This window comes from Staurois parvus, unplaced genomic scaffold, assembly GCF_062004578.1.
Source record: "Staurois parvus isolate SC_StPar_1 unplaced genomic scaffold, SC_StPar_1.0 ptg000283l, whole genome shotgun sequence".
In the NCBI taxonomy this organism is placed as follows: domain Eukaryota; kingdom Metazoa; phylum Chordata; class Amphibia; order Anura; family Ranidae; genus Staurois; species Staurois parvus.
Window position 1 is genome coordinate 5,112,944 of NW_028318079.1, and position 15,308 is coordinate 5,128,251.

Sequence of the window (15,308 nt, forward strand, 5' to 3'; positions counted from 1 at the left end):
CTTCTTTTCATTCTTCTTCTTCTTCTTTTCATTCTTCTTTTCATTCTTCTTCTTCTTTTCATTATTCTTCTTCTTCTTCTTTTCATTCTTCTTTTCATTCTTCTTCTTCTTCTTCTTTTCATTCTTCTTCTTCTTCTTCTTTTCATTCTTCTTCTTATTCTTTTCATTCTTCTTCTTCTTCTTTTCATTCTTCTTTTCATTCTTCTCATTCTTCTTTTAATTCTTCTTTTCATTCTTCTTTTAATTCTTCTTTTCATTCTTCTTCTCATTCTTCTTTTCATTCTTCTTCTTCTTCTTTTCATTCTTCTTCCTCTTCTTTTCATTCTTCTTTTCATTCTTCTTCTTCTTCTTCGTCGTGCCCCGTGACTGCCCAAATGAGTGAAGTGTGCGGTGATTCTAAGATCGACGGCACTCATCTGCATGTCATACTGACTGACAGTATTATTTCTCTTCCCCAGCAGACTCCAAGGGCATTTAAATTAAAGGTACAGTGTTCTGCACTAATATAAAGGCTCTCTGAAGCCTAGAAACCCTTTAAATAAGTTAAATTCGCGGCGAATAAATTCGCATCGAATCGAATTTCTCCCGCAAATTCGGCGAATCAGCCGAATCGAATTTTTGAATAATTCGCTCATCTCTAGTAGTCACCACTTCTACATTGAATCAACTACATTGATCTATGTAACTATGCAATACAAACCATACCTAGAATTCAGTTTTAGGTATCTGCTAGTTGACAATGATAGGATATTGTGCAACCCATGAGAACACTGCAACCAACAGGTGATATTAAAGAAATGCAGCTACATACACTAAGGATAAGGATATTTGTATTGTCATCCCAGAACATGATGTACATGAAAGGGAAAGAAATAATGTGCTCAGGTCTCAATAGCAACAATAGTCAAATCACACTCTAACGTACATATAAAATAATACAAAAATATATAAAAATATTTTAAAAATATTTGGGAATGTCACCTTTTATAGCTGATATAAAGCAAATAAGGCCTTGTTCACATTTCATCTGTAATCCATGCAGAGACTTGTTTACCCACATGGGGTTGCACAGATGTTCTATGCATCCTCATGCAGGCAGTACCATTCATCTCTATTGGGACACAGAGGCTGCATGGATACAGCTGCTGCTCCCAATGTGACATCCATGCCCTGAATTCACCCTGGGTGCAATCGGGGCCATTAACCTGCACAGATGTCACTTTGGGAGCATAGCCTGTGTCCATGCAGCTACTGTGTCCCAATAGACAGCTATAGGACTGCTGGCACAGGCATGCATGCAACACCTGTGCATCCCTGTGCTGGTAAAACACGACCCTGCATGGGGCATGGATCAAATAGCCCTGTGTGAACAAGGCCAAAAGCCAAACAGCAGCTTGCAGAAAAAATAAAGGAGGTAAAGGAAAAGTAAATACTGATTTATTTACTCTGTACAATGCAAGGTGATCTCAAGGCTGCCAAATATTAAGGAAAAGCAGCCTGTTGACCTCATTTGCTTCTGCTCTTTCCCTGCACTTACATCCCAGCCTGCTATTGCTAGTACTAACACATGCCTGCAATTTTCTTTCCCTCCATGATATTCCTTTACATTTTCCCTTGGCTGCCATCTAGTTAAGCTGCGTATGTACGCACCATTTGGAGATTTTAGGGTACTTTCTACGTCAAGCACATTAGGTTAAACCATGGTCAGAAAGACTCCATGAAATACTTATCTTCATGCATTTTTTATTTGTGTATCGTTCTTCATGAGGGCTTGAAATTTGAAAGTCAAATTAAAACTGAAGCTAATGGGCCTCTTGGGATTCTCTTTTAAAAAGTTCCTGAAGTTTTCAGTGGAATCTGGAATCACACAGGCCCATCACACAAGCCTCCGGTTCATTTACATTCCTCAGTCACCGTCAGTGAAAAGTATCGCTGAACGATTACAATAAATGAAGCATGTTCAACTTGAATTACATCAAAGGAGGAAAAGCCTTAAAGGACTGACTGCAAGGCAGGTGTTAATTATAATTTCAGACTTGTGAATTTCTCACACATTATTATAACCCTAACTGACAATGAAATGCAAATGAATTGCCCATAGCTATGACCACTATTTTCCATCAATTATTAAGAAAATTGCAAGTTTGTGTAAAAATCTTAACTGGACAATATTTAATTTCCTCTTCGGCCGCCAAATCATTTAAAAATGTAAGAAATATAAAAAGCAGTGTAATTCTGATTATTTTTCTGTCACAATGCTATTAAACTCTGAAAAAGTATAATTAAATAGTACAATTGTGATTTTTTTTTTTTATTACCCTGAGACATTCTATTTGTAATTGTATATTTTATTTTGAAAGCTTGTAATTAATAGAATTTTATGTTTGTATAATAATAAAAAAAAATGTTTTGATATGTATATAAGAGAATTCAAACAAACATCTTTAATCTAAAACAAGAGGTTAGACCAAAAATTATAATCCTTTCCAATAAATGGAAATTCCACTTTGTCCATAATGTAAACCCAACTAATTCATTTCTATAAGTAGCTCCCTATTTTGCCGGTAAATATAACCGTGCAAGTATTTTTTACTAATAAATACCTGTTGATCATGCCAGTTTCTGCTCTTTCAGTGGGATTCCTGCGTTAGGGTGACAAAACTAATCACAGACTCCAAATGCTGTATTAGTGTTGTCTCCCTCCCGTGTGTGATCCTGTATTAACAATATGGGATGCCGTGCCATTGCACAGTGTGCCTTTAAGGTTCCCCTGTAAACCACTGATATCACAGGTGGCAGCTCCGCCTGATCTGTTCTTTAGAGCTTGATTCAATACGGTGCAGCTGTGCAAGGTAGCCAATCAGCTTCTAGGTTTTATCAGCAAAGTTTAATTGAAGAAGCTGAAGTTAAAAGCTGATTGGTTACTTTGCACATCTGCACCAGATTTTGTGTGCACCAGTTTTAGTAAATCTCTCTGTATGATATCCTGAAGCCAGCAGCAATACCTCTCACAGTGCTGAGCTGCCGTAGCTTTCACCTTGTGCACAACCCTGTCCCTAAAATCAGAAGTGATATAATGGTCACTTGACCATTGAATAAACTGGCAATTTAAAGTTATTTATCAGCAATTTTACATATTAAAACCATCAGTGTCTATAAGTCTTCATGCACACTGGACATTTTTACAGCGGCTGTTTTTGGCTTTTGGCATTTTTTTCTACAGCTAGTAAACTACCAAGCATGTTATCCTATGTTTCCATGCACACATAGGCTGTAATCAGCTGTAATCAAGTGGTGTTTTTTGGCTGGGGAAAAAACCCAGAACTAGTGGGTTTCTAGAGGAGTTTGCTAGCTGTAAAAATGCTCTAACATTGAAAAACTCAGTAAAATGCGGCAAACAGGAATTTTTGGATTTTTTTTGGTAAAAAAAACTAAAATAACGCAAACACAGAAAAACGCTGCAAAAAAAAGGTGGCTAAACACTAATGCAAGAATGCTAAAAAAAACCTGAAAAACTTGCATCTTTAATGTGACTTTACACAGCTAACGCTGCCAGCGTTATTAAAACGCCCCGTGTGCTTGGAGCCATAAAGTACAGGGTTCACATATACTTTAAAGGCTCATGCACACAGACACAAAAAATGCTGCATTCAGATCCCTAAATTGTATGTTTTTAAGGATCTGAAAACAGTGGTATTGTTTGCTATGGGGCCATACACATTGCTGCATTTATGTCAGTAAAATTGCTCTGCAAAGGATCTGTAACATCAAAATAGAAAAATATGTGCCTGTGGTCAGTAATGTACGCTTGTATGCATCCTAACGCGTATATGCACAAATGTGAGCTGGAGTGAATGGAAGAATTAGTTTGTAGATATGTATATTTACATGTCTAAATTCGTGTTAAAAAAAGCATGTACTGACTATTAGATGGGTTTTTAATACCGGATCTTACTGCCAACAAGATCCTGCGTAGATATCAGTAAATTAATAATGGCCATGTGCATAGGCCCTACATTGATTTTTCCATTTTGGTTGGCTGCTGGTGCGTGAGATCACCCACTGCTTTCTAATACATTTCAAAGACCCTAGGGATAAGATCTGCACACTGAAATTTCTGAATTTGTTCCCTATATCAAAGACTCTTAGCACTTCTGGTGCAAAAGAATGGGTCTTTTTTTTAATACTGAACACAGCATGATATGTAATAATAGAAAAATCCAACAGGTAGCATACAATCTAATTTTAGTAGCTTGTATAGATAAGTGGAATTTGGAATACAGGCTTAGTTACAATGCACCTCTGGACAACTTTTTTTTAAAATTTTGAATGGCATGTGGAAGGTTTACAACCACTGTCAAGTGTTTAGATTTTTTTATTGCCCCTATCGTCACTGAGGGGATTCAACCTCTTTATTTGTCCAGGGGACCACTGTCAGAAAGTGATAGAAAGTATAGAGAGCACATATTAACTATTCCATCAGTGTGTGAATCACAAACACCGCTGAACAGAAATACAAAAAATTGGGGAGCTAAAATAATTGTTTATATGTATGTAAATAGAAAGGCTACAGTGAGCGCTCCAAAGTGTCAGCAGCTGAACATTCAAGGAAAACACATAAAAAGTCCTAAAATGGATATACAAATATAAAATGCAGCGCTGTGCGATATTGCTCTGGTATAGGTGACAGAAATATAGGCATAAAACCAAACATGGAATATAGAATATATATCATAAATGAATAAAATGCAGTCCTGTAATGGTGCTCGCTGTTCTCCAGTGCAAATGATAGAAATGCGCACTAACCAGAAGCGTATTGGTAATACGCATGTATATAGATAATCCTGAAGAGTCCCCTCTCTTTCTGGTCAGAAACTGGATAGGAGCTGGATGATGTAGAAATGAAGCGCCCTCGTGTGGAGAGAATGAAGTCCCACAGGCCAGAGATATCCTTGCAGAGATGTGTGGAATGGATAATCCCTCTTCTCTGGAACTGGTGCAAGGGTCACTCTAAGGCTGCAAAAATGAGAAGCCTTCCAAAATCAAAGATGGCCACCGGGCCTTCATGTGGCGCCGGCGGCGTGATGTCAACGACGTCCTGGGCTCCTCTGACGCATTTCGTGCACGCACTTCTTCTGAGGTAGAGCAGAGAATTGTTTATATGTATCTCAACTGCTGGACCAGAGTTTAGCTTTAAAAAGAAAATTAGTGAAAGTACAAGTAAAAAGCTTTTTCCTTGCCAGCAGTGCAAGGTGGGACCCCTGCTCTCTGTGTGCTCTCTATTGCAGAGGTCATACACACCACCCAATGAGTCAGCAAAGCACATACTCCATGCTGATTGGAGTGCTCTAGCTCTGATTCAGCAGGGGGCTCATCAGACCTTTGCAGAGTGATCATGGCTTCCACACACAGAGCAAGGGCTCTCTTCTACAGCATGCTGGCAGGGGACAGGCTTGTCTACTCTACATTCTGGAGGCTGTGGCTGATTTCTAAAGAAAACAAAATGTACGGCTTTATTCAAATGTTGTGCTGATCCACCAATATAAATTGAAAGTTCAATTTGGCTTTAAAGCTGAACTCCAAGCATGCATCAAATGCATAGTTGAAATAAACACGTACTGTATATAGGAACTGTTTTACCTGTTAAACAATTTGTAAATTTGTGCTACTAGCTTTGTGACCTAGACACCCTTGCCAGACATCGAGATCCCCAAACAAGTACAGGTACTTTGCTTTCTCCTTCTGCCGGCCTGCAACACACCTTGTGGGGAGGTGCAGCGTGGTTCGGGGGTAGTGAACACACAGAATCCGGCTGCAGTAAACTTGAAACTTGTATTAAGCAGAATGTCAATGGTACAAAGACCCTAGTGAGAGGGCGCTGCTTAGAGAATAACTAACAGTTTAGTGCAAATCAATGTGGCTGAGGAGAGATGCCAAAAGTATCTGTCTCAGAGGTGGGAATGCAGCCTGGCCAGTCCGATTTAGTCCCAAGCAGGATTGTTTCCTTCTGAATAGCAAGTCCCTAGTTTGTCCTTCTCATCTGGAACCACTAAGTACTTTCCCTAGTAAGTGGGGTTTCTCTCCCTACAGTTGTCACTCACAAAAATGCATACCAAAACCCAGGGTTAGGGACTTAAGTAGACCCTGCTGACCCAAATGGCCACCAAGGGTCTCATGGCTGCAGCGTAGCCAACCAGAATGCTACTCCATTGACCCAGGAAACCATAGAGAAACCATGTTTCCCTTGACATCCTTTCCAGGCTGTGGTACCACCCATGTTGAGCGCCACCTACAGTGGAGGAAATAGACTGCATCTGCATGCAACCTGACTGGTACCTATGGCAGCCCTAGTCTTTTTCAGTGGTGGTGCTGTGAAGGGATTACAGAAGGCTCATATAAGGGACTTACACTAGTTGCATACAACACTTAAAGAATATGTCTACCTAACATTGAATCCTCCTGATATGTGCCTGCTGTACCATGTACATGTATGAACAAGTATCCTGTTCTCTTTATATTGTTTCCTTTGTGTGAAATCCCTGGTGCTCCTGCCAGTCCCTCTGCTTTCATATTAAAAATTAACCACACTAGGCATGAGAGCACATAGTGGTCAGTCCCCATCCCCCCGAGCAGCTATTCACTGGGAAGATCAGTGTGTTACTGTTTATCCTCCTCCCCTAGCTCCTTGTGCAACTGAGAACAGAGGTGAGGGTTTACATATACTTTAATCAGATTTTTAAATTAACACATAAAACCACATTATTTGGTGTTTTTATTTGCACTGAGTTCAGCTTTAAAAATAAAAGATTGGTTGGAGAGAAAACAGAGCTGAAATGCCATCAGTTAAATAACTGCTTGCTGCAGCATTTACACACAAATACAAGTTATAGATTGGAGCTGTCTTGGGTATCGTACTTCAGAAGCCAAAAATTCGCTAATTATACCCAATTGTAGGAAGATTTTACATGACACATTATCACCTTTCTTGCACTTTATCTTCCAGATGAGTGGGTATTTCCTGACGCTTCCCAAGATGAAGAATCCATACTGTCTAACACCCAACATCAAACTAACATCAGTCTCAGCTGTCACCAGCTGGCAGATGGCAGCCAAAGTGATACCGGCTATCCTGCAGATGAGGCCCCTGAGGACCCAGATGAAGTATCCCCCACTTCCTCAATGATTTGTACATCTCCTGGGAAACTTCAGGCCCTTCAGTTTTCCAGAGACATCATCTCTCCAGATCTCCTGGAATATGACAGGCGAGGCGCACAAATGGAGGATGATTTCTATGGGAGCGACAGCAGCACTGAGGTAAATTTGTTAAGTAATCATAAAATTCATGGTTGTATATTGTAAGAAAAGTAATCTGGTCTTGTACTAAAAACAAACTGAACCAGGGCCTGACATCTACAAGGATTCCAAATTTACCTAGCATATTAAAAGGTCAGTCCATATCCATTCAAATGTGATCTTTTATTTATTACAGGTATGGATGTATGTATATAGCACCAACTAACACTTTAAAGGCTAATGACTAAGCCACTGTGCTGCCAAGTGCAGCCTGGTGGACCTAGTCAACTCTTTGCTTCTTATGTATTATGAATATTGCAACAGAAACACTCCCTGCAATATTTTCTGTCCACCTGCAAGCTTTGGGTGTTCCTGTTTACATTTGTGTGTTCCAAAATCTCATCTTGCAATCACTATCCTACAAAATGATGAGAAAGTTCAACATGAAAGAAGGGAACCCTTCATAATGATTACAGAAGGTTTGCAGTCCCAGGAACTCAAGTGCAGGGATAACAATAAAAGAGTCCCTGAGAGATGTAGGAGATCATCATGTAGTTCAACCCTCCAGCATTTTCTAAAAACTGAAGTATCAGTTGTGGGTGGCCCCATTCATCATCTTTGCCACACCACCTGCAGTATTCACCATATAAAAACATCAACAGCTCTCCATTCAGCAATGCTCACACTCCATGCTGATTGAAGAGCTGTTGGTCTGAAATGGGGATGGGGGAACATATTGGATATTGGACTGCTGCAGAGAGACCACTGTTCTCACATAAAATGCAGCAGTCTTTGTCTGCCAAATACTGGTGGAAGACAAAACTATTTTTTAGCTTTGCACAGAGTAGAGAAGAATTTTAAAACTGACAGATAATGTTTTGATGTTTGTGAACTATTGGGGGTATTTCCTTCACTTCATGCCCCAGGGATGCCAAAAGAAGTTACAGGAAAACTTCCAAAGTGAGAAGAATTCAAATCTCTATTCAAATGTCATGAAACTAGCTATCAGAGGCAGCAATGCCTTTGATTTCACATTGCAGATATACAGATACAAGGCTGTAAACACAGGAGTGCCTAATTACCCTCACATACAAAGAAGTACACTGCTATTTTTCAGGAGGAATTCCAGAATAAAGATACATGTTATAGGGTACTGCTTAGGCATAATTAAAGTGGTTGTTAAGGCAGAATGTTTTTTACCTTACTGCATTCTATGTATGAAGGTAAAAAACCTTCTTTGTGCATCTTCCCCCACAACCCCCTAAATACTTACCTGAGCCCAATCTCTATCCAGCAATGTGAATGAGAGCCAAGTCTCTCTTGCTCCCTATTAGCGTGCGCTGCTGTCAATCAGAGCCAGTGACGAGTGGGGGGCTGTGCCGAGCCTCACTCTGTGTGTGTTATGGACACACAAACCAGGACTTGGGAGTAAGCATGCATGAATGCCCCCAGAGAAAGAGGCTTGCTATGGGAGCACTTAGCAGAGGGGAGGAGCCAGTAAAGCTGGAGGAGGACCCATGAAGAGGAGGATCGGGGCTGCTCTGTGCAAAACCATTACACGGAGCAGGTAAATATAACATGTTTTTGTTATTTTAATCAAATAAAAAAACAAAGCTTTACAATCACTTTGACATTACTAGATGTTCCCGTTACTCATTGGGTTAAGGTCGACTTTAGGAGATTAATTGATGGGGGTATATGTTTTACATTTTGTTTGAATTAGCTTTTTTCCTTTTTTTTTTTCTACACAAATTGGCTGCTTGTATAGCAGAGAATGTTTTAGTGCAGCACAGTGTACTTTGCTTGTGCTAGATATTAAAATGCAGGTTTCAGCATTCCCCAAGTATGATGCAAAGACATTAGCACAGATGAGTATGGCCAAGAGCTTGTTCATTGATCGAACTGTGCAGATGTGCTATTAGAAACACAGCATTTTTTCTCCATCATCTGTCATTTCAAAGAGCTACTCAACATTCCAGAGTCATTTGTTATATATGGACAAACCTTTCAATGATTTATTTGTTTATGATCAATGACATCTGTGCAGAGTCCCCTCTAAATCATGTTGATGTCACTTATGTAGGCCGGGACATGGACATTACTTACAAAGCAGCATGAATCATTGCTGTAATGTACAAGGTGGTCATAAATGAACTCACATTATTTAAAATGATATAACAGGTTGGCAATAGCAATATTTGGTGTAAAGGTTATTGTGATTGTTTGAGTCAGTTTTAGAAATACTCTTTAAAGATTACTAAAGGTGCCTACATACATTCTACGAGTATTAATATACAATCCAACTGGTTGCAGTCACATCTTGTTTAAAAAAAAAAGATGCTATCATTTTAATACCACTGAAAGCTGCTGACAGGTATTTAGTGCATATACCCAAAGGTGCCTGAATATATGTGGAACAGCTTTACTCAAATGCAGGGCTTTTCCTATCAAGTAAGGCTTTAGCCTGCCCTTTCTGCTTCCACACATGTGGGGCAGCCCATTGTAGTGATAGCCCAAAAGGAATGTGTGGGTAGGAAATAATGGGGCATAGTGGTTGCCAGCACCTTATACTTGTACAGATTTCTTTATTCTTAAGCTGTCCATCCACTGTGTGAATTTAATCAAGAACTGGATGCTATTTGCTTTGTGGGTGGCCCTGTCAGACCCTTCCACCCTACATCTTTCTAATGAAAGATTAAAGATGGAGAATTGTCTAAAGCTATTCCATGTCTGCCATGGTTGTGATATACTACCTATTCTCTCCTGGCACCCTACTGAGGCTTGGTGCCATAATATAAAGCTTGTCAGAACTGTGAGCTGTGAACAAAACAACATGAGTTTGCAAATAAAAATGATTTGTAACAGTGTGAGCAGGGCGCAGCATAGTGTGTTGGTGGCAGGAACCAAACAAAGGCCGAGATAACTTGAACTGTGTATTGCAGAAAGTTCCAACGGGGTACAACTAGGCCCGGCCAGTATACACAATCGTCCAGAGCCACTTGCAGTGGTCTGTTAGCTAAAGATGATGCTGACAACTTCTGCATTGAGGAGCAGGAATGCAGGCCCGGTAGGTCCACAATCATCTGGGAGGCTTCCAAAGGCAGTTGATAGTGTGATATGTGCAATTTGCCTACTCTTCCAGAACCTCTACTAACTCTATATACTTTCCCTGAAAGAGAGGGAACCTGGCCCAACACTAGACACTTGCAAAATTAGCAACAAATCATGGAGTCAGTGAAGTTAAATTGTGGAGTTAAATAAACACTGCCCTCACCCAAGATGGCTGCAGAAGTCAGTCAAGGCCCCAGTGTCCAATCAGACAGCTGTCCCTGTTGGCAGCAGGAAGTCATAGAGGAACCAAGCTCCTGACAACTTCCTTTCCCTTCTGCATTGCTGGTAATGCCTAGCACCACCAAGAAAGAGGAGTACAGACTGCACCTGCTTACAACACTGTTTATCAGCATTTCTTAAACATCTAGATTATGCAACTTTATAACATTCTCTGGCTAGTTGTCACTTGATTTTCTGGGAATACCTGATACTGAGCCTACAGTTTTGCAAGGCATGAATTCTCGACTGCACCCATTAAAGTTACCTTGAAATCTAATAAACCATACCTCTGTGTATTCTGCTGTTATAGGATGTTTTACATGATCAGATTTCAGGGAGCAAACTAGCAGAGTAGAATGAATAGCAAGAGACTTCAATCCAACATTGCAGGTTTCTGAAGGCGCTATGCAACCTGCAGGGGAAAAACAGTTCGAAATGAGATAAACTGAGTGGATATTCTGAAATTCGCTTATGTCACACCTAAATTGAACCTCGGCCTTAAAAAAAAAGTTTAAAGCTGAAGTTTGGGTTTTTTTAAAAATCAGAACCAGGGATGGTATGAATGAGGAGTGTCCCGTGTATTGGTGATTATGACCCTAACAACCAGAGCTGCCCCAGCACATACTCGACATTTACGCATCTGATTTGACATTACAGCACCACCTAGACCACCACCATCCTCTGCTTCTGACATCACCACTCCTTTCCCCTACCTTCCCGAAGCATTTTAGCAAATAGCAAGAAGGGTAAGAGCAAGAAGGGTATTGCAGAATCTAGCTCAGGTGTATTCAGTGTTCACCAGTACCCCTAACAGGATTGGGATGTGCTGGTGCAGAACAGCAACGCTTAGATGTAAAACTGAGCAGCAAGTCTGAGCTTCCTATGTGTATTTCAAGACTTCATTTTCAGTTTTTGCTACAGTCTACCTTTAGCATGGAAACTCCTTTAAAACACACCCCAATACTCTGTAACTCTGAGACTTTTTCCCCAGTCAAAAAGACCTGCAGTCTAATAGACTGCACTGCAGCAAAGTTCATTACACGTCAATATCATTTTATAATTTCCGTCTGAATTCCAGCGTGACAGTGTCTTCAATGCTTCATGCATACCAGATTCCCATTTTTAAATCTAGTCACAGCTACAGATACTTATATTTTTCTATGGCAATTAAGCTGGTAGAAAGACTGATTAAATAAATGATTGAATAACGTAACGTTGATTTCTGTCTAATAAATTCAATAACCTTGCATACTGCAGTCCATCATGTTTCCAATTTTTTCTACACAACCCCACAAGTTTGCTGTTTCATTGTTCATATTACCCATAAGTCTGTAAGAAATACATACATACACTCTCTGGACAATATTAAATTTGCCACTGTAGTGTATTTAGGCTGTACCTGGGATTATATTGGTGCCATAATAGTTTAAGAGTAATATAACAATTGTTTTGAATATCAGCTACTCATTGGGTATACCAAGGACAAGCAGAGAACTCTTCAGGGGTGATATAGGACTTATGGTTAAATTATAAATGCTTTATTACAGTATACAATCAACACACCATATCATACACCCCAATGCACAGACCACCATGCATCCCAATGCACACAGCACCATGTACTCCAAAACTCACAAACCAGTATTCATAGCACCATGCACCCCAGTACTCATAGCACCATGCACCCTGGTACATTGCCATGCACCCAAATACTCACAGCATCATGCACCCCAATACTCATAGGCATACCAGTACCCCCAGCACTATGCACCTTAATACAAACAGAACCATGGACACCATACAACCCATGCACACATCACATACTGTACATCCATGGCATACAATACCTCTGAGCCTATGTGTGTGGCTCATTAAGCTGCAGGGAGTTCTTAGCTCAGAAGAGTTCCTTCTTCCTTGGCTCATCACTCATGAGAATCTCTGCTCACTTTTTCAACATCACTACCCTTTCCACTTCAGCCCTGGCATATGCTGTCACACTGCATAGTTACAAGGGGTAAAGGAGACCCTCTGACGCACTGTACTATAGCCACCGTGGTAGGAAGTCAGGACCTCAGAAAACCTTCTAACATGGCCCTGTCTATCAAAGAGGCTCTTATGAGAGAGCAAAAATGATGAGTGCTCCATAGACTTGTCATATCAACAGAGTCACCTTCTATGGTGAGTGGAGGGGAGGAATAGGAGAAGCTGAATAGCAGTGCTTAATTACCATCAGATAAGATATTTAGTTATTAAATTCTGTTCTTCTTCCCAGTATATAATATAACAAAAAAAAGCTTTTACACTAAATTGCATATGACCATTTCAGCCAAACCTACTGGAAGTCTGTAGTGCACCCTGGGAAATCTATAACTAGATACCATTTTCAGAAGCACAGTAAGCCTGCTTTGATAAATGCACTCTAACACAACCGTAATGTAACAGGTCCCTTTATGTGTACATGAAAGGTTGCCCAACTCACCCCAATCCCCGACTCCTCCACCCCTTGTGACAGCAGGCAGGGGTTCATCTCCTTCGCACCCGATGTGACATTTAAAAATTGTGCAACTGTGTGTGGCTCTGTTTGCACAGCCACGTGATTGATTCACGGCAGCCTGTAAATGGAAAAACTGAAAGTCCGGTCTGCCACCGTTGCAGTTGGCTTGTAGTTCTCACTGAACTATGAGGGTGCTGACGAGTGCCCTCATAGTTCAGTCACGCTTCCTCCAGCTTTCTAACAGAAAGCCCATAGAGAGGCATGGTCAAGCAAGCTGGAGTAAGTGTCTGCAGAAGCCTGACATTGCACCAGCGATCCACTGATCACAGGTTGAATGCATTGCAGGCTCCTTTGGGGAAAATAATAAATGTGCATTTTGTTTCTTGAAAAATATGTGCATTTGTAATTTTTTCCCTGAAGGTGAACTTATCCTTTAACTCTTTCAGTGTCAGCTCAGGCGATCCATGGACACAATGCCCTTCCTTAGAATGGGGCTTCCCAGGATTCCCACCATTATAGACAGGGCAGAACTCTTCAGAAATCATCCAGCCTGGCTGTACCTGAACCCACACCTTCCATCCAGCCTAGTCTTACTGCCAGCTTTGGTCCTGTTCATTTCCCCAGGACACAAGTGCATGCCCAGGAGAAGTTCCATACTGGCACAAAATAAACACAAAGTCCTCACCAGGCTCTTTAAACAATGTTTGACTGGAGACCGTTTATTGAACAATCAGCCTTGCAGGATAATGGCAGTACTAAACTTAAAGTGTTGCTAAACCCACAACAGTAAAATCAATCTGTTTATACAGTAAAGCATGCTTGTTATACTCACTGTGGAACCTAAGGGGTTAATCACCTTATCACCTGATAAGACATATCATGAGGAGACACTCTGCACATGCTCAGTTTGGTGTGTATTGCTAGAGAAGTTTTTTTTTTTTTTCTTGGGAGAGTGCATGTGATCCCCACAGAGCCAATCAGCACTGTCCAGAGAGAGGTCAAGGGTTCTGCATCCTCCTACAGCAGAAAGAAAACTCCTCCTACAAGTTTTAACCATTGCTCAGCTGGACACTGATAGAAGTCACAAGACTGCTGTAACTGCTGATGAGAAAAGGTATTTAGCAGTTTATATTTACTAAAATAATTGCATTTCCATGTTCTGTGTACTGTGGGACACCAGATATAGTGATTACAGGGTCCTGGGTTTAGTAACACTTTAAACACGTTACAACAGTTCTTGCATTGAAAAAGAAAGGAAGAAAGAAAGACCTATGTCCTAGCAGTGGAGAGAACAAGGTCCTGGCATTACTCCTTTAGTCTTACCCCCAAGTGGGAGAGGTCCTTACACTTCCACCCCGAAGGTAAAGCTCATATAAAAACAGCTTCCTGGCTACATTGTCTTTGTAGACAGGTTCAAGATGAGAAATACTGCTTGCAACTACAAACAGACTGAAGGCTCTCTATGCTTACTGACCAACCTATTTATATATCCCTCTAGGAACTTTGCACACTGACAGGGTACGGTTGGCAAGCAACTTAAGATGGGGAGGGGGGACCTTAAAGGGTTTACAGACGTTACTGCAAACCCTAATCACCACCAAACAGAGACATCTTGTGATGGCTTGGGGAAGCTACAGCAGGAATCTCTACTATATTCCCCTACACTGCTAACATAAAAAAGATCAATAGAAGGACCTATGTAGCTACAGTAAACAGGGTAGCACACTATAACTCTTTAACACACACATTTCATATGGACGAGAGCAGGACCCTTCTAATAATATATAACTAATTTAAGGACCCAATTACACTGTTATGATTTATTCAGAAGCAAATTCACATAGAAAAACTAGGAAAATAAATCTGTACAATTGCATTCAGATATACTATATTCATTGAAGCATTTCTGTGGGTTCTGATTTAAAGCCAAGTTGGAATAAAAATAAAAAATATAAAGTCAAAACGACAGTCAGGTAGAACTTGTAATAACACACTTCATTTCCATAGTTTTACAGTCACTTTCTTGTGTGACTATGTTGTTCAGGGTACTCTATAATCAATCAGACCTTGTTAGGCTTGCCCCCCCCCGTTCTTCCTTAGCACTATAAAGTAGGGTATACAGGTACAGTTTTTTTTATCATTCAACCAGCAGGTTGAACAAAAAAAACCCTGAGAGATCCCTGCATCAACA

The 15,308-nt window shown here is 40.5% G+C and overlaps 1 protein-coding gene across 1 annotated transcript in view; it reads left to right on the forward strand.

The window, feature by feature from the left end:
* CFAP20DC (CFAP20 domain containing) overlaps nt 1-15,308 on the forward strand; it is a 361,123-nt gene that overhangs the window by 157,594 nt on the left and 188,221 nt on the right. Inside the window, exon 12 of the mRNA XM_089682005.1 lies at nt 7,004-7,314. Coding sequence (XP_089538131.1) covers nt 7,004-7,314 — 311 coding nt within the window. The remainder of the gene's footprint in view (nt 1-7,003; nt 7,315-15,308) is intronic.